Here is a 24,675-nt window from a genome sequence, read left to right as displayed (position 1 = left end):
TGAGGAATGCGCCGGACTTTCGGAATTGGAATTTGTCCGTCTTTTAAAATATTCATCTAAGTTAGAGAGAGGTAGAGTTAGGAGAAGTTCTTCTCACTCTTCTATGTTTTCCTCACCTCATGATCCCCTACCTTTTCCTACCCCTGTAGTGGCTACCCCCGAACCTACTGTGTGCCCTCCGCCTGATATGTCAATTGTTTTGCGTGCTATTCAGGCTTTAGGAGATAAAGTAGAATCAGTGGTAAGTGACCATAAGTCTCTGATGGCCGAGGTTAAAGAACTGAAGGTCAAGAGTGCAGTGGGTGGAAATAGTGCCAGTGCTGTGACGAGTGCTAGTGTCGGTGCAGTGCCAAGTGCTAGTGGTGCCAGTGTGGTGCGTGAGGATTTTTCTGTGCGAGCCAGTCGTCCTCCCAGTCCGGGACCTCTTGCAAGCTCCCATGCCCAGGGGAGAAGCAATGTCGAAGGGCTTAAGGGTTCGACAGGCCTTGTTAGGCGCACAGAACTATCCTCGGTGGTTGCGGGCGTGTCTTCCTTAGACCGTCACTCCCACCTGCAGACGATTGAGCCCGTCTTATTCTCGTCCGCTGATCAACTAGCAGGGAAGAAACGTTGGTCTCAGGTCTCGAGACCGCTTAAACGTAGAGTCCAGTCCGCGAGTGCTCAGCCAGGTTGCAGTCATTGGCTCAGCTCTGACTCGCCTCAGTCATCTGTCGACTGTACTCCGCCCAAGAGGAGTAAGGTTCTGCCAAAACAGAGCCCGTCTGTGACTTTACCTCAGTCTGTTATCGTTTCTGCCGATCCCAAGTGGACCCTGCTTCAGTCCATGCAAGCTCAGCTTTCGGACTTGATGCGTGAGTGTCGGGCTGAGAGTGTTGCACCTCCTCCTCCGCCTACACTCCCTCCGCCTGTTCTCGCTCCGCCTGTGCTCGCCCAGCCTGCACTTGCTCCGCCTGGTCGCAGCACCATCTGCCAGGCGTACGATGTTGAGCCACTTTCGGAGTTCGCTGTTCCCAGTGGTGTTCAGCCTCAGCCTTCTTTAAGGCAACCCTTGCTTTGGGATCAGGAGAGTTATTCCACTCTTCCTCCGCCTCCCCTTGCTGCTCCACCAGTGGTGCAACTCTCGGTTGGGGTACAACAACCTCTCCCCTCCGTGAGTCTGTCTGCTCAACCATCGCTGCAGCGAGCTCAACCCTCCTCAAGGCAAGCTCCTCTACACCCTGGACTTGCGCCTCAGGAGCCTCAGCTTGCGAGAACTTTACCTTGTTCTGCGCAGCCTCAACCTCTTCATGCTCCACTCATCTCACAGGAACAGGAACGGACTACTCCGCCTCCGTCCTCCGCTCAGCTTGTGCAATCCTTGGGTTCTACTCTTGCTAGGAGTCAACCTCCTTCACCCATGCGCCTGCCTTCTGCTTCGTCTGTTGTTCAGCCTTTGCAGTCTGAGCCTCAGGTTTTCCCTCAACAGTTACTGGAAGAGGAAACCTCTGTTATTGTTCCTACCCGTTCTGACTCTGCGGTTCAGCATTCTGGTCCGATCGCTTCGCTACCCTCTGCTGATGAGGTGTCGGATGATGAGGAGGCACACCTTGATCCCTCATCAGACGTGGAAGAATCTAAGCTTTCTCCATTGTCGATTGATTTTCGTAAGGTCTTGGCTCTACTCAGGGAGATTTACCCAGACCACTTCGTCTCTGCTATTCCCCGCTCTCCACCATCTGAGTTTTCGCTGGGCGTACAACAAGCTAAGTCCAACTATACTAAGCTTGTCCTAGCTAGATCCTCCAAGAGGGCTTTAAGGATCTTAGGGGAGTGGCTGCAGTCTAAACAACACCTTGGCAAGACTTCCTTCATGTTCCCTCCAACGAAGCTCGCTTCGAAAGGTTGCGTTTGGTATGCCACAGGGGAAGCACCAGGCTTGGGAGTACCTGCCTCTGCCCAGGCTGACATCTCAAGTCTGGTGGACTCGCCTCGGAGAACTGCTATGAGACGCTCGAAGGTTTGTTGGACCTTCTCAGACCTGGATCATTTTCTGAAAGGGTTGTTCAGAGCATTTGAAATGTTCAACTTTCTCGACTGGTGCCTGGGAGCCCTCAGCAAGAAAACCTCTCCTGCGGACAAAGATTCTGCCATGCTAATAATGTCCTGCATGGATAAGGCCATCAGAGATGGATCGGGTGAGCTAGCGTCGTTATTTGTATCAGGGGTGTTGAAGAAAAGGGAACAACTGTGTACCTTCCTTTCCGCCAGCATTACACCGTGCCAACGGTCACAACTCCTTTTTGCTCCACTCTCAAAGTTCCTCTTTCCCAAGGAGCTAGTTAAGGACTTGTCGGCTGCCCTGATACAAAAGGACACGCACGATCTTGTAGCCTCATCGGCTCGTAAGTCTAAGGTTGCCACCTCAGTCCCCAAGACTTATCGCTCCCCAGTGGCTGATACCCCGGCTACGAGGTTCATACCGCCCTTTCGTGGTAGAGCCCCCAGCCGAGGAAGCTCCCGTCCAGACTCTCACAGGAGCAAGTCTAGGAAAGGATCCAGGACATCTAAGGGAAAGAACTGACTCTCAGATTCTCCAGACAACAGTAGGAGCCAGACTCAAGATCTTCTGGCGAGCCTGGGAGAAGAGAGGTGCAGACGCACAGTCTGTCAGTTGGCTGAGGTTCGGTTACAGGATTCCATTCTGCCTCAAACCACCTCTGACCACATCGCCCATCAACCTCTCTCCCAACTACAAAGAAGAGGACAAGAGGCTAGCATTGCAACAGGAGGTGTCGCTCCTTGTGCAGAAGAAGGCAGTGGTTATAGTCCGGGACCATCAATCCCCGGGCTTCTACAACCGTCTCTTTCTTGTGGCCAAGAAGACAGGAGGTTGGAGACCGGTGCTGGACGTCAGCTCTCTCAACGAGTATGTCACCAAGCAGACGTTCACGATGGAGACGACCAAGTCGGTCTTAGCAGCGGTCAGACAGGAGGACTGGATGGTCTCGTTGGACTTGAAAGATGCATACTTTCACGTTCCCATTCATCCAGACTCCCAACCTTTCCTGAGATTCGTTTTCGGAAAGGTTGTCTATCAGTTCCAAGCCCTGTGTTTTGGCCTAAGCACAGCTCCTATGGTCTTTACTCATCTGATGAGGAATGTAGCGAAATTCCTACACTTATCGAACATCAGAGCCTCCCTCTACCTAGACGACTGGCTGTTGAGAGCCTCCACGAGTCGTCGTTGTCTGGAGAACCTCAATTGGACTTTAGATTTAATCAGAGACCTAGGTCTATTAGTCAATATAGAGAAATCTCAACTCATTCCCTCCCAATCCATTGTGTACCTGGGAATGGAGATTCAGAGTCAGGATTTTCGGGCTTTTCCATCGGCCCCCAGGATAAACCAAGCCCTAGAGTGCATCATGAGCATGCTGAAGAGGAGCAATTGCTCAGTGAGACAGTGGATGAGTCTCACAGGGACCCTCTCATCACTGGCCCTGTTTGTCGAGCTAGGGAGACTCCACCTCCGCCCTCTTCAATTCCATCTTGCGGCTCATTGGGACAAGGGCTCGACTCTAGAAGCAGTCTCTATCCGTATCAACCAAGAGATGAAGACCACTCTCCTGTGGTGGAAGCACAATCTCCTTCTCAAGGAGGGTCTATCATTGGCCATCCAGACCCCCCATCTTCATCTCTTCTCAGATGCATCGGACTCGGGCTGGGGTGCGACCTTGGACGGACGGGAATGCTCAGGAGTATGGAACAAGGAACAAGGATTACTCCACATCAACTGCAAGGAACTGTTAGCAGTTCATCTAGCCCTGTTGAACTTCAAGTCCCTTCTGCTAGGCAAAGTGGTGGAGGTGAATTCAGACAACACCACAGCCTTGGCTTACATCTCCAAGCAAGGAGGGACCCATTCGAGGAGCCTTTACGAGATCGCAAGGGACCTCCTCATTTGGTCAAGAGGTCTAAACCTCACTCTGGTCACGAGGTTCATCCAGGGCGATATGAATGTTTCAGCGGATCGCCTCAGCAGAAGGAATCAGGTCATTCCCACGGAATGGACCCTCCACAAGAGTGTGTGCAACAGACTTTGGACCTTGTGGGGTCAACCTACCATAGATCTGTTTGCCACCTCCATAACCAAGAGACTTCCGCTTTATTGTTCCCCTGTTCCAGACCCTGCAGCGGTTCATGTGGATGCTTTTCTTCTGAACTGGTCCCATCTCGACCTGTACGCATTCCCTCCGTTCAAGATAATAAACAAAGTTCTGCAGAAATTCGTCTCGCACGAAGGGACACGGCTGACGCTGGTTGCTCCCCTTTGGCCTGCAAGAGAATGGTACACAGAGGTACTTCAATGGCTAGTCGACTTCCCCAGGACTCTACCTCTAAGAGTGGACCTTCTACGTCAACCACACGTAGACAGGTTGCATCCAAACCTCCACGCTCTTCGGCTGACTGCCTTCAGACTGTCGAAAGATTCGCTAGAGCTAGAGGCTTTTCGAAGGAGGCAGCCAGTGCGATTGCCAGAGCTAGAAGAATTTCCACTCGTAGAGTCTACCAGTCTAAGTGGGAGGTCTTCCGAAGCTGGTGTAGAGCCAATTCAATATCCTCTACCAATACCTCTGTGATCCAAATAGCTGACTTCCTTCTTCATCTTAGGAATGAGAGATCCCTTTCAACACCTACGATTAAAGGATATAGGAGCATGTTGGCCTCAGTTCTCCGCCACAGGGGTTTGGACCTGTCTTCCAACAAGGACCTTCAAGACATTCTCAAGTCTTTTGAGACGTCTAAAGAACGTCGTCTTTCCACTCCAGGCTGGAATCTAGACGTAGTCTTAAGGTTCCTTATGACATCTAGGTTCGAACCTCTCCAGTCAGCTTCCTTCAAGGATCTTACCCTCAAGACTGCTTTTCTCGTTTGCCTTGCAACAGCTAAGAGAGTCAGTGAGGTTCATGCCTTCAGCAAGAACATTGGTTTCACAACCGAATCTGCAACATGTTCTTTTCAGCTTGGATTCCTAGCAAAGAACGAGCTTCCTTCACGTCCTTGGCCTAGATCGTTCGAAATACCTAGCCTCTCCAACATGGTAGGTAACGAACTAGAGAGAGTTCTTTGCCCTGTCAGAGCTCTCAAATATTATCTGAAGAGGTCTAAACCTATTCGAGGACAATCAGAAGCCTTATGGTGTGCCATCAAGAAACCCTCGAGACCCATGTCCAAGAATGGGCTTTCGTACTATATAAGGCTTCTGATCAGAGAAGCACATTCTCACTTAAAGGAGGAAGAACTTGCATTGCTGAAGGTAAGGACCCACGAAGTAAGAGCTGTAGCTACTTCGTTGGCCTTTAATAAAAACCGTTCTCTGCAGAGCATAATGGATGCAACCTATTGGAGGAGCAAGTCAGTGTTTGCATCATTTTATCTGAAAGATGTCCAGTCTCTTTACGAGAACTGCTACACCCTGGGACCATTCGTAGCAGCGAGTGCAGTAGTAGGTGAGGGCTCAGCCACTACATTCCCTTAATCCCATAACCTTTTTTAACCTTTCTCTTGAATACTTTTATTGTTGTTTTTTATGGTTGTTACGGTAGGCTAAGAAGCCTTCCGCATCCTTGGATTTGGCGGGTGGTCTATTCATTCTTGAGAATCGCCTGGGTTAAAGGTTTGGTAGAGGTCCTTTAGTAGGGGTTGCAACCCCGTTTACTTTGGCACCTTTGGGTTGATTCAGCCTCCAAGAGGAACGCTGCGCTCAGTAAGGAAGACGAACTTTAAATAAAAAGGCAGAGTAACGGTTCTATTCGACTTCCTTACCAGGTACTTATTATTTCATTGTTATTTGAGATAACTGTTATATGAAATATGGGATACTTAGCTATCCTTTAATCATGTACACTGGTTTTCACCCACCTCCCTGGGTGTGAATCAGCTACATGATTATCGGGTAAGTTTAATATTGAAAAATGTTATTTTTATTAATAAAATAAATTTTTGAATATACTTACCCGATAATCATGATTTAATCGACCCTCCCTTTCCTCCCCAGAGAGAACCAGTGGACCGAGGAATAATTGAGGAGGTGTCAACAACAAATGATTGAGTACCTGGCCACAGGTGGCGCTGGTAAGTACACCCCCTTCTAGTATTATGATAGCTGGCGTATCCCTCCATAGAATTCTGTCGGGCAACGGAGTTGACAGCTACATGATTATCGGGTAAGTATATTCAAAAATTTATTTTATTAATAAAAATAACATTTTTTAATAATTTTCAAAAAAAAAAAATATGAAGATACAACTGAATTAAAAACAAAATGCACAAAGAGAGAGAGAGAGAGAGAGAGAGAGAGAGAGAGAGAGAGAGAGAGAGAGAGAGAGAGAGAGAGAGAGAGAGAGAGAGAGAGAGAGAGAGAGCGTATTCCTTTTATAAATAATAATAAGGTTATAAACGAACTATATGGAAAATGTGATACCCTATAACATATTGGCGCTGATGTAATATGCATTATGAAGAAATTTCGAATGTCAAGAAAATTATATAAATCAGTGTTATTCGCACTATATGTATGTGCTCATAATAGTAATACGGCAGCGTGACCTTGAGATCAGCTGATGCCAACCGAAGGTAAATTAAAAGTATTTGTTGATTATTGATATGCTCAAGAAATTGAAAAATGAAATATAAACGTTCTTTAATATAACACAATTAAACACAGTAATGTCTAATGAAATATAAAGGCTTAATACTGAACTACAATACAGTGTGAAGCTTTAAAAGTGAACTACCCGTATGCGATTGCGAGAGCGAGCACACACACACACAGAAAGAGCTACAACGATTTCGCATTATACCTAATGATTAGACGAACTGTATGGAAACTGATTTCTTGTAACATATTGGCGTTGATGTAATATTCATCATGAAGATATTTCTAATAAGTTAAGAAATGATAAAAAAATATTCCATACGTATGTACGCCATATTTTGATACGGTAGGAAGTGGCACTTTCAGATCAGCTGATCATAACCAAAGGTAAACAAAATTTTCAGTACTCGATTGTAAAATGCTTCCAAAATTGATGAATAGAATACAATAATGCATTTATAGAGCATATGATATCCTATGAAACAAGAAAATGGAATAATGATACACACTAAGAAAATATTGACAAAATATGATCCAGATGATTGCCGAATCATAACGTATCAAAATAAATCTACGGAAACTTCACTTTTCTAGTTCGACATACGACCAACTCGACTTACGACTCATTTCTCGGTCCCTATCTCGGTCGTAAGTCGAGCAATATCTGTACTTCCCTGGCATTCGAAAGGTGGAAACATCAAACAATGTTCACCTCCTGCTACCTGCAAGGCATAACCCACAGGAGTCTAGACACATTCTCAATAGGTCCTGTGGTGGTTGTTCATAACGTGATCTAAACACCTCGGCTCCCATGTGGGACAAGTATCGGAGATTCAAGGGCAGAGGTTACCAAAGAAGTAAGTCTATGATGAATGTGGCAGTGACTGGCCACTTCCTACTTCATCTTCCCTTCTCTTGGGGTGCAGCATTGAACCCTGCTCAGCTAACCTCGTTCTTCTTTGGGCAAGTTTCACGCTCTTTGGACAACCTCATATACATGTAAACAGTCATACCTCTCCACGAATGAATCTTCTTACGAAATTTTCAAGCTGCGAAACGAGATGCGAATATTTGTACGACTCACTTTGCGAAAAATGTTTTTTCAAGAAAAGAGATTTGCCAGCCAGGCCGAGAATAAAATAGTCCCTCATCACAAGGAGTTGAAGAAAATGGGATCAGACAACAGAAAATGTAGCTGTAGTCTATAATAGGGGTAACTATAATAGTACAGTACGGTATATATATATATATATATATATATATATATATATATATATATATATATATATATATATATATATATATATATATATATATATATATATATATATATATATATATATATATATGTATATATATTAATATATATGTATATATACACATACATATATATATATATATATATATATATATATATATATATATATATATATATATATATATAAATAAGTAAATAGGTTGACATCTGTTGCGTACCCAACAAAGCAACAGCTGCAGAATGCCCCAAGCCCAAGGGCCCCATTTATTAAGGAGAGCAGCCCAGTGTAGTGAAGAAGGAAAGTAAGAAATAAACTAGAAGAGAAATCAGAAAAATATAGAATATGTAGCAATGTTAAATATTTGAATTTTAGATAATTTATTGAACAAAACTCATGTCCACCTGCTCGACAAAAAAGCATTTGTTTCAAGTTTTGACTTCTTTAATCTCCACTGATTGTACTTTATATTTCATGGTCACACCAGTAAACTATTGTGTTGCATTGAGTCTTCTGAAAGAAAAGGCATGACATATTAAATGCTTTTTTTTTTTTTTTATTAATAATTGTGAATTGAGAAATTTTCATGCATTTCTATGTAATTGGATAAGAAACTTATGAAATACTTTGTAGAAAATTGTTGAAATTCTTAAGTGTCTGTGTTTTGGTGTTAGATGTATTTAATATTGTTTAATATTTGTGTGACTCCCCTCCCCTACAGGATGTATCATAACTTATTTTTGCGGAATCCAGGAGACAGTCGATTACTGTATTCTGGTTTTGGTCACAATTTTTTATATGAAATTATGAACATGCTAATATGAAGAATTTAAATTGTTTCAAATGATAAATATTTAGGGGAGGAGAAGGTTTTTTGTGCCCTGAAATTAAACCAGAATAAACTCTTCTCAGGTCATCGCAAGTACGAGTGAAAATCCCTTGGACCAGTTAAATCGTTTGTCGCAGTATCAACACCAGCAGCAGCACCAGACGCCTGCCCGTTTTCCAAAGTGGTTCTCGCCAAACATCTTGAAATTTTATCTTCTGATTCACGATGTTGCTTCGGGTGATATTCAAAGGTAGGATGTTTGCCAAATCTTTTGTTCTAAGAGACATATCTAATATTGTATATAGATTGGTGTACTGATTTTATTGCTATTGATTTTATTAGCTAAGTTTTTTTTATACCTAACATGGATATAAACCTTCATCTTTTATGAGTAATGTACAGTTCAGAGCACTTGGAGAACAATCATCGAACTCTGGTAACCAAAAAGTGAACAGTTGTTGGATAGATCAAGGGACTAATTGTTTGTTTACTTTCGATTACTAATTATTTCATTATGAACTGCCTTCCAGTAAAAGTGAGGATGTGAGGGAGGAAAGATAGTTCCTTATGCTTGAACTTATATTTTCATAGAGAGAGACACATCTGACTCTATCAAAATTCCACCTCATCCAGCCTTCCATAGTTATGAGACCAAAGGGAAACTGGCTAGATGGTATGTCAAGCAGGTGGATGTGACCATCACGACACTTGAATGACAAGTTTTTAAGTGTTGTTGTTGTTGTGGGATATTGGTAACCTCTCATCCTGGTGATCGCTAGACTGAGGTTCAACTCCCGCTCAAACTCGTTTGTTCCTTTGGTCGCTCCAACCTCACCCTACTTGTGAGCTAAGGATGGGGGTTTTGGAGAAGCCTATAGATCTACCTGCTGAGTTATCAGCATCCATTGCCTGGCCCCTCCTGGTCCTAGCTTAGATAGAAAGGGGGCTTGTGTGCTGATCATATAGATATATGGTCAGTCTCTAGGGCATTGTCCTGCTTGCTAGGGCAATGTCACTGTCCCTTGCCTCTGCCATTCATGAGAGGCCCTTAAACCTTAAAAGTTTCAACTGCTGTACCTTGTGACATAGCTACTATGGGCCATTTTCAGCTTGTGTTGAAGTTAATCCTAAGGTCAAAATTCAAATTGCCATAAGTTTTTATTTATTCTTTATTTTTTAGCAGTTGCTCATAGGGTTGCTCAGTGATGCCTTACTCCTTGTTAAGAAAAGGGGCTATTGCAAATGTATATAAAGCTTCCACATGTTCACCTTCGTCTTCATCTAGCCACAGTGCAAAAGTTCCCCATTAATATATAGCTTCCTGTACTGTATTATGTACTATTTCAAAAAGGATATCATATATTTAAATTTTTTACCAAGTATGAATATGGATAATATTCACTTACCACAGTTTTCAAGCAATAATGTACCTGAATGATCAAGTTATGGAATTTTTCATTGTTCTGGCACCAAATATAAACTTTTTTAACTTATTACTATGGAGATACATTTCGTGACAGCTGAAACTAGCCGTAAATTTATAGTGAGTTGTTACTCCCCTCTGCTGGTTAGCGGGATGGTAACTACCCACCACCCAACTTGCACACACACAGTACCCAACACAAGCCACTTAGCACTTTGGCTCGGTAGAGATTGAAGTTGTCAGGTCTCCTCCACTTTATGCAGTTTGACAACCATAAGAAAGAACCAATTGGCCTAACAACCAATAGTCAGAGGAACCTCCTCTGACTATAGGTGAGTATCATCACCCCTTGTGAATCCTAATTTATGCATGTACTGTACAGTACACTTTATTGTAATGTCCCCATTCTCCCAGTGAAGTGGGAGTTGGGTAATGTTCAGGTAAGTAGGTTGGCCAGGGCACCAGCCACCCGTTGAGATACTACCACTAGAGAGTTATGGGGTCCTTTGACTGGCCAAACAGTACTACATTGGATCCTTCTCTCTGGTTACGGTTCACTTTCATTTTGCCTGCACGTACACCGAATAGTCTGGCATATTCTTTACAGATTCTCCTCTGACCTCATACACCTGACAACATTGAGATTACCAAATAATTCTTCTTTACCATAGGGGTTAACTACTGCACTGTAATTGTTCAGTGGCTACTTTCCTCTTGGTAAGGGTAGAAGAGACTCTTTAGCTATGGTAAGCAGCTCTTCTAGGAGGAGGACATTCCAAAATTAAACCATTGTTCTCTAGTTTTGGGTAGTGCCATAGCCTCTGTACCATGGTCTTCCACTATCTTGGGTTAGAGTTCTCTTGCTTGAGGGTACATCGGGCACACTATTCTATCTAATTTCTCTTCCTCATGTTTTGTTTAAATTTTTATAGTTTATGTAGGAGACATTTATTTTAATATTCTTAAAACATTTATTTTTTCCTTGTTTCCTTTCCTTACTGGGCTATTTTCCCTGTTGGAGCCCCTGGGCTTATAGCATTCTGTTTTTCCAACTAGGGTTGTAGCTTATCAATTAATTATAATAATGATAATAATAAGGAAAGTATAGCCTCAAGTGAAGTATTACCGTGACGAGTTACATTGTTTAGTGGTCACACCTTTGCACAATTGCTCAGGCCATTACCTCTCATTGGAAGTTAGTGAGGTATTAGGCTAGAGTTACTTGATCCTTTGACTGGCCAGACAATGCTACATTGGATCCCACTCTCTGGTTACGGCTCATTTTGTCTCTGCCCACACATACACTGAATAGTCTGGCCTATTCTTACCACATTTTCCTCTGTTCTCATACATCTGACACACTGAGATTGCCTAACAAGTCTTCTTTGCTCAAGGAGCTAACTACTGCTATGTAATTGTTCTGTGACTACTTTCCTCTTGGTAAGGGTAGAAGAGACTTTGGCTATGGTAAGCAGCTCTTCTAGGAGAAACCCTCCAAAATCAAACCATTGTTCTCTGGTCTTGGGTAGTGTCATACTCTCTGTACCATGGCCTTCCACTGTCTTGGATTAGAGTTTTCTTGCCTGGGGGTACACTTGGGCATGCTGATCTATCTTATTTCTCCTTTTTTATATTTTTTTTTTTTTAAGGTTTTATGGTTAATAGGCTATGTGAAGGAACTAATTTAGATTTGTTATTATTCTTGAAATATTTTGTTTTGACTCATTGTAATACTACTACTACTACTACTACTACTACTAAATCGTAATAATAATGATAATTATACAACTACTACTACTACTACTACTACTATTACTACTACTACTACTAATTAATAAATAATAAATAATAATTAAAAATAATTGATAAATCATAAATCATAGATAATTAATAATTGATAAATAATAATTAATAATTGATATAAATATAAATAAAAATATACCAATAAATCAATAAATCATAAATCATAATGATAGTTACACTCTGGGTCAGAGGCCAGTCAGATGGTCTTTGACTTCCATCCACCTAAACGTGAGTCTCCATAGTAAAGAGCTGAAAGGTTTGTGCAGTATTTGGTGCTGGAACAAATGGAAAATATGAAAATAATTTGTATTTTTCCCAACCGTGCAGACCTGAAGCTCTTTACATATACTTTACTGGCCTGCCGTCACCCATCCCCATGAAGTCCCGCCTGCAATTGCAAAGTGGCTTGTGTTGGCTACTGTGTTTGTGAGTGAGGGGGTTGGTAACCCTCCTGCTACTCCCCTGCTAACCAGCGGAAGGGAGTAACACCTCGCTAAAAGTTTTACAGCTAGTTTCAGCTGTTACCGTAATGTGTCTCCTTAGTAAAGAGCTTAAGGTTTGTATAGTTAGGAAAAATACAAATTATTTTGAAATTTGTCGTGTTAATCCTTTATTGAAATGATTAAGTATTTCTTGGGTCAACAATATAGCCAAATTTAAACCATTTATTTATTCTGCTAGCATATTTGTTCATGTGAGTTTTGAGTAACTATTTTTTTAATGAAATGAACTTTCATATTTGTTGCCATGCCTTGATTCATTCTTAGTTTGATTTTATTAAGCCTCATTGCTTTGTATCTAAAGTTATATTGGAATATGTGTACTATAACCTGTTTTGCATTGCAGATCAGATCAATTGTTTGAACAGATGACTAGTATGTATGGGAGCATTAATTGCCACGTGTTGAAGATAAACTCGAGGCAAGCGGATCAAGGTGATTTGCATCTGCCTGACCCTTGGAGTCAATTCTTGATACAGCGGGCCTCTATCGATCCGTAAGTTTTTGGATGTGTGTTTGATTACATTATATCTCCAAGATAGATGTTTTGTCTTCCAACCTTTCAGAGATAAGAACCTGTTTATGCAAAAAAGAAAAACTTATTACAGATTTTCAAAGTATTTTATCATGATGAAATAGTTATAGGAATTTGATACATTTGTATAGGATAGCTCAATAGTGTAAAAAACACCAGCTGACTGAAAACAATAGATATTATGGAGTTTGAGTTCATGAGCTATATTCCTAAATGATTCATGTTGGGTTTGAGATAACTCGCTCTTAGAACGCATATTGTTCATATATAGAGGACATACTGCACAAGGTTTTACTAAGAATACTGAAATCTAAAACGTGTAAATCAAGTTTATTCCGTCACTAATACAAACCAACGCTATGTATAGGGATATTACTTTTGGCGAAGCTGAAAGACGAGCCATTAGACTTTTAGCGATGGGGTGTAGTAGCTATCCCGCTCACTCACACACCTGGGCTCTGAACACCACGTTGATTTTGGCTCGGGGAAAGAGATGTTGATTCTCTCCACTCGCTCTCACCAGCCATTTGACTTATTTTTCTTAATCTTGTATTTTTTGTATTATATATACTGCATGTAAAAACATTCTTGTAATGTTTTTATGTATATTTTAAGCCCTTTTTTTTTTTTCTACAGTGAATGTTGCTGTTTGTGTGACAGCGTAGCGCAGCAGGTTCTCAAAGGGGATGAACCTTCTCTTACAATCTTCCCCTCTTGGATGACGGACAACCCGTAGGCTGGTAGCCTTAGTGACTCTGCTTTCGCCGCAGCAAAGTCGCCATCGTTTGGATAATCCTTCTCCCGTTCGTATGTTAATGATGCTCTCCCCCCTACGAGTTCTTGGAGGAAAACTGCTTGTGGCCTTCACAGACCTTGACTTTGGTCTTGCTTTTTCTCGTTGACAAATCCTCTTTCTTGTTGACAAATCCTCTTTCTCGTTGACAAATCCTTTGTGGGGAAACACCTTTCCCGTTCTCGGGTTAGGTTGCTCTTCAGTAATTGAGTTGAAATAATAACTGTTTGTGATTTAACTTTTTCAGCTCTCGACGCCGCACTCCTTCATGCGGCGTTGAGCCAATGGCCATTCTTAGCCAGCGGAATGAGTGCATAACCTTTAGCTTGTTCTCTCTCTCTCGGGGAACCCCTTTCCTGCTAGAGGGTTGAGTGGTTTTCCTGAGTATTTTGTTTTGTCAGCTGAATTAATTATTTGTAATTCTTTTTTTACAGTTCTTACGTTGCTGCTTTACTTCTCCCAACGATGTCGGCCTGCAGTGGGAGTGCGCAGTCCTTAGTATGTTTCTGTTCTCTCGGGGGACACCTTTCCTGTCCGCAGATTAGGTGGTCCTCCCAAGGAAGTTTTTCTTTTATAATTATTTATATTCCTTAGCTAGTGATGCCATACTACTTCATTCGGCTAAGAGAGTCGATGTAGAAGAGCAGAGCCGTTTGTTCCTGTGTGATCTGCTGTCCCCTGCGCCATCACAGTTCTGTTCTCCTGCGCCTGTGGCAGCCCCTGATCAGCACGCTGATTTCGACCTTTCCCTTACGAAGATGAGGTCCTTTCTAAGAGGGCTTAGGAATGAGAGCAATGGCATACTGGGCTCTTTTGGGTGTTCCAGTCATGTGATCCTTTTGGGGTGAACCCAGAAACTAGCTTTGGCTAAGTTTCACAGGTAGCGCTCAATGGAATCCTTGAACTTGATCAATGCAAGTTGACGGGGAGCAGAGAGCACTACCCGGAGGTCCGCCTCCAGGGGTTAGACAACTTTCCCTAACGAGGGAGAGTTAACCTCCCCAGGTGTTTGCTCTCTGTTCTGAGGGAGAACTTCCCTTCATCAGCTTCTGTCTAGCAACCTTCCCACTTCCAGGGAGAAAGGCTTGTAGCTACATCTCATCGCAGCAGTTTGCAGTTTTGTCGCCATAGACTACGCTCTCCCCCTTGCTGAGCTGACGCTTCTGTCGGAGGGGACCCAAAGTCTGAGGTGCGTCTCTCTGCAGTTGGTCACCTCTCTCGCTCGCGAGTGAGAACCCCCATAGAGACTTGGTTCACGAGACCTTCGAGAAACCTACGTTTTTCTCCTGACTCAGTCAGACAGGTTCCCTCTCCAGAGGAACCGTGCAGACGTTCCCTTCCAGGGTTTCCTCAGACTTCTGAGTTCATTACTCCTCACCACTCTGGAAGTTCTCCCCCCCTGTGGTAAGGAGACGTCTCATCAACCCTGTCAAGGATCGCCGTGCTGTTCCTTCGGGCTCTGGTCACTAGTTAATCTGTTCATCTCTCACCAGCTGCGTGTGAATCGCCAGCGGACGATCGTCACTCATTGCCTCATGACCTTCACCCTCGCAAGATCGCCAACTTTTATCTCGCTACCGTACCGTCAGGCTCATGCCTATTACTCGTCAGCTGCTCGCCACTTACCCTCAGGCGATTGTCTTACTCCTGATGTGGGGGTAGGAGTGCTTCGCATGTTTGTCACTCATCGCCGTGACATTCACCCCTCGCCCCACCCCTTGCCCCACCCCTTGCCGAGATTGTCTTTCTTGTAGAGAGCATCAATAGTCACCTCGTGACTAGCCTTGTTCTCTCGCCATCACGAGGTCATCATCAACACACTCCGACAGCCCAAGTGTTTCTTGACACTCGCCTGCTTGTTTGAACTCTCCTTTTACTTGCTGTTGGCCAGCCTTGTGGCGTTCGGTAGTCACTCGTTACTCTCAGACTGCTCGTCACTCGCTAGCTGTTCGTGGTTCATCAGCTGCTTGTCATTCATTAGCTGTTCGTGGTTCGTCATCTGCTCGTCATTCTCCAGTCTTGTCCTTCTCCAATCAGTACTTGAAGGGGTGGCTGCTTGTAAACACCAGATGCAGTTGGCAGCCAGCTGCTTGTCGTCTGCCAGCATGTTGTCATTCACCTGCTGCTCGGCGTTACACCAGCTGTTCGGTGTTTCGCCAACTGCTCGATGCTCGCTAGCTGCTCAACGTTCGCCAGCTGCTCAACGTTCGCCAGCTCCTCGGCGTTTGCCATCACCTCGTTGTCTGTCAGTTTGCCATCGCCCGTCAACATGCGACCGTTCCTCAGCTTTCTTCCAGGTTCCTGGGTTCCAGTAACCTCCAACAGCTTCCCGTTAGCAGGTAAAATCACCGATGGCCACCTGAGAATCTCATAAGCCTTATCCCTTGGGGTGGGTTTATCTTCTTTCTATCTTCAAAAATCTTCTCTAGTAAGGATCTCAGATCTCTTCCAGCTGTAATCCTCACTTCAAGCATGCGCTCTGCTCTTCCCAGTGAGATCCTCCTGCTCTCTGAGTCTTACGCAAAGCGCTCTGTTGCTATGGCTTCTTCGATTGCTTTAGAGTTTCTAAGCGATTCTTCTCTTCTAGATGACACAACTTCAATGATGGACCAGGGAACCTTCGTTTTTCTGCAAGTGGCACTACCCTGGTAGTGCATGCCACGACGTGCAGTTGAGGGAGTTTAGCACACATTTCCCTTCTGGAACCTAATCCAGCTCTCACCTTTCATAGCTCTCACATTTGATAAGAGAGGTAAAACACAAGTGTCAACCTTAGTGCTTAGTACCTCTCTCACCACTGAGAACTTGTTGTTTCACACAAGTTCTGTGCTATCTGTTTCCTGATGCATCCATCGGCTTGCCAGTTCTCGTGAGCACCTTCATACCTTCATCCCTTACGAACATTTTCATCGGACCACGATCCCAACTATTACCACTTCTACTACTTTTAGTGGACTGACAGGCTGTGTCTAAGGGACAAGGACACCTCTTCTGCTCCCTGTCTCTTCCTTTTGGTTCATGAAATGGACGAGGATCCTTAGATGCGTGTGCGTCCTCTCCTATATGTCCTCACGAGGCAGTTATAACAATTTTACACAGCGGTTGCCACGATAGAAGTCTTCCAACCACTCTCCTCTGCCTCCTCTTTGATGACTGAATGAATCCTGTGAATATAATCCTTGGGGTTATTTGCTTGTTCTCTCTCCACAAGTCCGAGAACTTATTGGAACTCTTTCATGGTTCTTAGGCCAATTTCATGGATCCTCTCCTTGGCCCTTCTTACCTGCATTAGGAGTCATAACTCTGTTGGGGTTACCCCCCCCTTTTTTTTTTCCTTCCCGGTGTTCCAGGGGATTGAATTCAGCGGGATTTTCTTCAGGAAAAGCATATTTGACCAACTCTTAGCTTGCACACCCATACCATGTGGGAAACACCTTCTCGTCCGATCAGTGAAGACAAGCAACGTGGGATCTGGTCAGTACTTTGACGGATGACTGCCTGGGAACACCATCGCAGATGTGTATTTCCTTTTACCTCGCGTCACCAAGAAAATGCCTCTTGGTTGTGGCTGGGGAAGGGTTGCTGTGGACACCATCGATGTTCTTATCCAAGAGATAACTCCCTTAAAGAGGTTGTCCCTGTGATGGTCTCCTCCTACAAGTTTGGAGTATGCATCTCTTTCCAACAAGGACAAAATTTACAGCTCAGCTATGAGAGTATACTTTCTCTCTTTCCCCCTTTCTCCCACCTGTAGAAGGGGGAGGGCAGTTCTCTCCTTACCTACGTGTTTTGAACATCCACTCGGACGACTGTCTCAGCCGTTACGTCTCTGTATCATTATTATTATTATTACTATCCAAGCTACGACCGTAATTGGAAAAGCATGATGCTATAAGCCCAGGGGCTCCAATAGGGAAAAATAGCCCAGTGAGGAAAGGAAATAAGGAAATAAATAACTGAAGAGAACAAATTAACAATAAATCATTCTAAAAAAAAAGTAATGTCAAAAGAGATATGTCATATATAAACTATTAACAATGTCAAAAACAACTATGGCATATATAAACTATAAAAAGACTCATGTCCGCCTGGTCAACAAAAAAGCATTTGCTCCAACTTTGAACTTTTGAAGTTCTACTGATTCAACAACCCGATTAGGAAGATCATTCCACAACTTGGTAACAGCTGGAATAAAACTTCTAGAGTACTGCGTAGTATTGAGTCTTATGATGGAGAAGGCCTGGCTATTAGAATTAACTGCCTGCCTAGTATTACGAACAGGATAGAATTGTCCAGGGAGATCTGAATGTAAAGGATGGTCAGAGTTATGAAAAATCTTATGCAACATGCATAATGAACTAATTGAACAACGGTGCCAGAGATTAATATCTAGATCAGGAATAAGAAATTTAATAGACCGTAAGTTTCTGTCCAACAAATTAAGATGAGAATCAGCAGCTGAAGACCAGACAGGAGAACAATACTCAAAACAAGGTAGAATAAAAGAATTAAAACACTTCTTCAGAATAGATTGATCACCGAATATCTTAAAAGACTTTCTCAATAAGCCAATTTTTTGTGCAATTGAAGAAGACACAGACCTTATATGTTTCTCAAAAGTAAATTTGCTGTCGAGAATCACACCTAAAATTTTGAAAGAGTCATACAAATATAAAGAAACATTATCAATACTGAGATCCGGATGTTGAGAACGATGTGTTTTCATTGAGGTCTCCTAGCCTCTTCTCCAGTTCTGTCATCTTCTCCTGGAGCAGGTTAGTTTTTCAAACTGGTCGACAAGAAGTCTTACGGTCATACGAGCAGTTAGTCCACAGGACTTTCTGAGTATGTCTGACCACCAGGACTCTTACTCTTAGATTCCGGAATGCTGTCATTGAGGAAGTATCTTCGACCGTCTAGCAGTTCTCACAAGAAGGGTTACCCTAGTGTCAACTTAGTTTATCAGGATTGGCTTCGTTCTCTGAAGACTTCAATACGTTGGACTGATCCTAACAGACTTGGTGGGTGACTTTCATAACCACTGAGACTTCACCACGAGTTTACCGAGATCTGAGGATTGAAGTAAATCTTGAGAGATACCCTGGCTTCCTTATCGGAGACAGGTACCCTTGGATACATTCATCGTCGTCAAGCAGAAATTTTTCCGCAGATCAACAGGATCCTAGGAGGAGGATGACAGGAGTTTTCCCTCTACGAGACTCACTTTCAGCCAGCAGTGGTTACATCTCCTAAGTCACCGTTTTACTCAGGTTCATCAAGCATGCATTGGATTCCTTCAAATCCAGCCTCTTCTGAGATACGAATAGGAGCAGGAGTAGGATCTCCCCTTTTTAGCAGGTCTCTGTGAGACCCGGGCTGGAGATGGACCCAAGAAGACTTGTTGACAAGTAGAATCTTCACCGAGGAGTCAACCTCCTCGGCCTTTCACCGGATTGAACTTTCCCTCCAGATGCATCAAAGAAACGGGGGGGTGGGGGTGGGGGTGTACCACTCGGCCATCGGGCTCTGGTCAGAGTCCGAACAGTACCATCTCTTAAACCTCCGAGAGATGAGGGCAACCTTCCTACGGACAAGGAGTACTACCCCATTCGAGGAGAACTCAGATTAGAGCTTCGGCTTGTTTCTCAGACAACGCCCGATGTCGACCTTCAGCTTGAGCTAGAACTCGTGGATGGGAAACAGAGAGTGCGGCCAAGATGATCGCCTTTAGGTGCTGGAACTCTCTCTTCCTAGGGAGAATCCCTCCAATTACTGATCAAGGCGGTTCTTGCTTGTGAGGAGAATCGCCGACTATGGCAGCAGATGTTGATTATGTCTTTCCTGTCCGCGGAAAAGACGGCCTTAACCCGTTTGTCCCCCCTTTGGTAGTAGGTTGGCCAAGGCACCAGCCACCCGTTGAGATACTACTGCCAGAAAGTTATGGGGTCTTTTGACTGACCAGACTACTACATTGGATCCTTCCCTCTGGTTACGGTTCATTTTCCCTTTGTCTACACACATTGAATAGTCTGGCCTATTCTTCACAGATTACCAAACAATTCTTCTTCACTCAAGGGGTTACTGCGCTGTAATTGTTCAGTGGCCACTTTCCTCTTCGTAAGGGTAGATGAGACTCTTTAGCCATGGTAAGCAGCTCTTCTAGGAGAAGGACACTCCAAAATTAAACCATTGTTCTCTATTCTTGGGTAGTACCATAGCCTCTGTACCATGGTCTTCCACTGCCTTGGGTTAGAGATATCTTGCTTGAGAGTACACTTGAGCACATTATTCTATATTGTTTCTCTTCCTCTTGTTTTGTTGAAGCTTTTATAGTTTATATAGAAAATATTTAGTTTTATGTTGTTACTCTTAGAATATTCTATTTTCTTTTTTCCTTTCCTCATTGGGCTATTTTCCCTGTTGGAGCCCCTCGGCTTATAGTATCCTGTTTTTCCAACTAGGGTTATAGCTTAGCAAGTAATAATAATGGAGGATTTTTCCAGGGAAGAGAGGGATTCATCCACTGCCTGCCGAGGGAGTAGTCCCTCCACCAGCCACTGGGCAGCAATCTTCCTGCTTGCTGGAAGGATCGCCGACAGCGCCAGCAAATGGTGGTTGCCTTTTCCCATCCGCGAGAGAATCTTCCTTTTTCTAGTTGGTATCCTCGCTTAGGGATTCCTCCGACGGGAATCAATTTCGCCCATTCTCTACCATTGCCCTTCAGAGCAGGCCTCATTATCAGCAGTCTTGTCTCGTTAGAAGACTTGTCTCACTTACTGATGTAGATCCTGAGAGAGCCTACCGGAATTGGATTCATCCATACCCCGCCCTTGATCTTCGGCAACCGGCCATCAGACTAGTCTTGCCAGCAAGACTCGTCTTGTCCAGCAGACTCGTTTTGTCGAGCAGACTCGTTTTGTCGAGCAGACTCGTATCACCAGCAAGATTCGTCTTGCCCAGTTGACTCATTACGGAGATCCCAAGAGAACCCCCTCAGCGACTCTTAACAGCCACATGTGAACATCTTTCACAAAGCAGTATCTTCAATGCGACTTCACGCCTGGAGACTATCCAGCTCCTCCTCTCTCAGAGAGAGTCTTCCGCAACAGGTTGCAAAGAGGATGTCTGGATACCTGCGTATATCTTTGCCTTCGGCCATCCAGGCTAAGTGGACTGTAAGTTGGTATCATGGAAGGGGTATCCTTCCCCTCGATGCAGCATAAGGGGAGTTCCTCGGTTACCATCGGGAGGAAAGCATCTCTAGGTCAAGGCAATGAAGGCCACCGCTAGTCCTTTAGCCTCGCCTTCAGACTGAAAAGAATTAACTTTTCTTCCATGTCGGCATCACTCCTCCTTATACAAAGTTTCAACCCTACAGACCTCTAGTTGGAAAAGGAGACCTTGATTCAGGATTCGAAGCAGCAGGTGTTCACCTGACCTTGATGACAAGTCTCCCATTCTTGTTGGCTTAAGCCAAGAAAGTCGGCGAACCACATGGGACGCCGTTATCGTCTCTCATTCGCGATGATGGGCCAGGTAATGCTTGACCCCGTTTTTGGCAGTTCAGATCCCAGAATCCGAACACTTCGGTCTGGGAGTCCTTCGCAGCATGACCAATGATACAAATCAATGGTTACAATGCTAAAGAGAAAGTGGAGGCCCTACCTCAAGGAAACTATAAGAGCTCTCCTCTGAGTCTCAGTGCTCTTTGTCAGCTCGGGAAGAGTCGAGAGTAAGGATCACCAAGAACATGTCCTGGTCTTGGATTCACAAAGTCATGGACCTAGTATCGAATCCTTATCCTTCTCTTCATAGAAGAGACCTAGAGGTTATAATGTAAGAGGCAGGAATACACCCTAGTGTGTATAAGGCTACTGTGTGAGGCAGGCCTTGTCAGCGGGCATGTAGAAGTGTCAGATGACCTTCACTGCCCACTCTCTTCAAGACGAGACCCACACTAACATGGAGACGTTCTCCATGGATCCTGTAGTGGCTACACAATAAATGGTGTTAAAACTTCAGACTCCTTGATGGACAAGTAGCAAATGAGGGAGGGCAGAGTTTAACCATGGTTATGTCTGGGATGAATGACAGAGAATGACTGGCTCTTTCTTTCTTTTATCTTCCACCCTGTGGAATTAACAGCACCTACAGTACTCCATAAAGCTGACCTCCACTGTCTGGAGGTGAAACCAATTCCCTTGTGTAATTTGGTATAGATATACTTGTTACGTCCCCATACCCCCTGGCGAGGTGGGATTGGGTAACGTCCATGGTACCCTTGGAAGAGTCCGATGACACGTAGAACTCTCACCTGGACTAGTCACAGTGCTAGCAACACAAGCACACAGTTTATGTATGTCGCAGACCATGCATAGTACGATTTTAGCGAGGTGTAGGGTTTCCACCAATTACAGTGTGTGCAAAAAACACAAAGTGGAAAACGCTGGATCAAAGCCATAAATCCAGTTGGCATGGACTTCCACCCTCCTAAAGGGTAAGTCATCCCCTATAGATAGTGTTGGTTTGTATTAGTGACGGAACAAATAACAAATTTGGAAGTAGTTTGTATTTTTCCCAACAATGCAAACCTACAGCTGTTTATACTAATTGGCTCTCCAGCACCAGTCCCCCTTTAAGTCCTACCTCCAAGCAAAGTTGGGTTCACAGCCCATGTGTGTGAGTGAGCGGGGTAGTTAATAACCCCCCCCCCCCCCCACTGCCAACTAGCAGGTAGGTGGTTAACCCTTGTTAAAAGTCTAATAGCTCATCTTTCAGCTTTGCCGAAAGTAATATCCCCTATAAATAGCTACAGATTTGTATCCTTAGGAAAAATAAAAATTACTTTAAAAATTTTTCATGTTTCGTTTATTGGAATATAAATTTGTATTGATTATGATATCCTGGATTTATTGCAGCTGTTTTATTAACATTTTTTTATGTTCATATTAATACAATGCCATTTTTTTCTTTCAGTGGAGGCAGCAGCTCGGAAACAAGTAGTGGCACGGGAACGCCTCGTGAGGATGTGAGTGGTCTCCCTTCTCGCGTGACAGAAGGGGACACCACTGACAACTGCGAACAGATTCATCCCTTGTCTCCTGTGGCTCCGCTGGAGGAAGAGAAAAACGGGAAGTTCGACATGATGCCCGGGGTAGAGATATCGGCGGACGTTCCCGTCCTTGTTGACAGACCTAGCTTGCCTTCTGGCGTACCTCAGCATCACGGCGGATGCCTGACAACTCAAGACGTAGATGCCATCAGGACCTTCGTGAATGATTTCTGCGTCAAGGCTCTGATCCCTCACGTCGAGAGACAGATAAGATACTTGAACGAAGCTGTGACCAATCGTTCGCGTTCGAAGTCGCTCTTGAGTGCCACTAGACGTTGGTTAGGGGGAAACAAGAGTCCGGGAAGTGCCACCAATTCTGTTATTTACAGTCCCGAGGCCACGGAGCTCCAGACGAGAAGACTGGGGGATTTGTGCTTCATGTTTGGCTTATACGAATTGGCCTATAGTTCGTATCACACAGCCAAAAACGACTTTAAGAGTGACCAGGCATGGTTGTATTTTGCTGGTGCTCAGGAAATGGCTGCTCTGGCAGCCTTCATGAACAATAGTGCTGATTACCCAAAACGTTACCTGGATGGCAGTTTACAGACCTATTTGAATGTATGCAAGGTGGGTGGCCTATTGCATTTTATTGTGTATTTAGTTAAGTTTGATTTCCCATTGCTGCTGCAAATGAAGATATATGTAGATTTAAAAATACCTTTGTTGTTAATTTCAAATTGTTCCTTCACTAACAAACATTACGTTATATATAGATAAGGATTATTTTTCGGCGAAGCTGGAAGGCTAGCCATTTGACTTTTATTATGAGAGGGTAGGGGGTGGCTGGGGGTTACCAGCCACATATATCTATTCGTTCATCGGTGAGCTATGTCACTTTTTTGTTTTGTGTTGTAGAGACCGCTCTCTCCTCCTCAAGTCTTGGCCAGACTTATTGCTTTACACAGTTTCTTTTCCTCTTTTCAGGTGTGATTGTTCCTTCTTTGATGCTCCCATGCGGACCTGCCCTGGTCGCGAAGGGCACTTATGAGGCACCTTTATGTCGTCGGCAGATACCAACCCTCATTCACCGTGCCCGACTTGCAGGGGACGTCGTTGCGAGCAGGGTTTGTCCTGCGAAGAGCATAGGGAATGGCTTGCTTCCTAGTAGGAGAATTTTGGGTGATGCAGGAAAAAGGAGGCCTTAGGCTTCTTGCACTCCTGGATCTCTCTCCAAAGCTCCTCGCTTGCCTTCCAGAGGGAAGTCGAGTAGGAGCACAGACCAACTAACTCCATGGCAACTTTGGGATAGTGGGGGCCAGTTGCTGCTCGCCTTAGAATAGAACCTTCTCCTGCTGCTGCCGGGGAACCATTCTTCCTTTCAAATTTGCTGCAAGCGTGGCTGTTCCTGGGAGTATCTGCTCCCCCTTCCAAGGAAGCTCTTCTTCAACTCCTTCAGGGTGATGTACGGAGAGACCCTTCGCCAGTTGCTTCAGCATCTGATGCCCTTGATGTCTGCGAGGACCATCTCTCGCCCTCTCTGGCCCCTTCCATGCGTGTAAGATGGCCTCCTGCTGACTACGAGCCTTCTTTCCATCCTGAGGCTCCATCGTCACCTAACCCACAGCCTTAGGTTTCTCCCCACAGGCAAGGTTGCAGCTCACGTCCTTGACATTCGCTTGCTGTAGAAGTTGGGAAGGGTGATCATCTGGTGGCCAACGCTCCATCTGCTCAATGACTGTATGGACAAGACTCTTCATCTTCTCGTGTTTCTGGATGATCTCCTTCAAGACATTGTTCGTGACGATCCGATGATGATGATGATCAAAAAGATCACAGGTCATCAC

General features: G+C 44.2%; 1 protein-coding gene across 1 annotated transcript in view; it reads left to right on the top strand.

Annotated features, from left to right (window-relative positions):
- Nucleotides 1-24,675, top strand: part of l(3)76BDm (trafficking protein particle complex subunit 8 homolog l(3)76BDm) — a 136,851-nt gene that overhangs the window by 50,449 nt on the left and 61,727 nt on the right. Inside the window, exons 4-6 of the mRNA XM_068360097.1 lie at nucleotides 8,806-8,972; nucleotides 12,795-12,944; nucleotides 22,753-23,458. Coding sequence (XP_068216198.1) covers nucleotides 8,806-8,972; nucleotides 12,795-12,944; nucleotides 22,753-23,458 — 1,023 coding nt within the window. The remainder of the gene's footprint in view (nucleotides 1-8,805; nucleotides 8,973-12,794; nucleotides 12,945-22,752; nucleotides 23,459-24,675) is intronic.

The sequence above is a fragment of the Palaemon carinicauda genome, chromosome 36 (genome assembly GCF_036898095.1).
Source record: "Palaemon carinicauda isolate YSFRI2023 chromosome 36, ASM3689809v2, whole genome shotgun sequence".
In the NCBI taxonomy this organism is placed as follows: Eukaryota; Metazoa; Arthropoda; class Malacostraca; order Decapoda; family Palaemonidae; genus Palaemon; species Palaemon carinicauda.
Note: the sequence above shows the minus strand (reverse complement) of the source record. Positions and strands in the feature narration are given on the sequence as shown.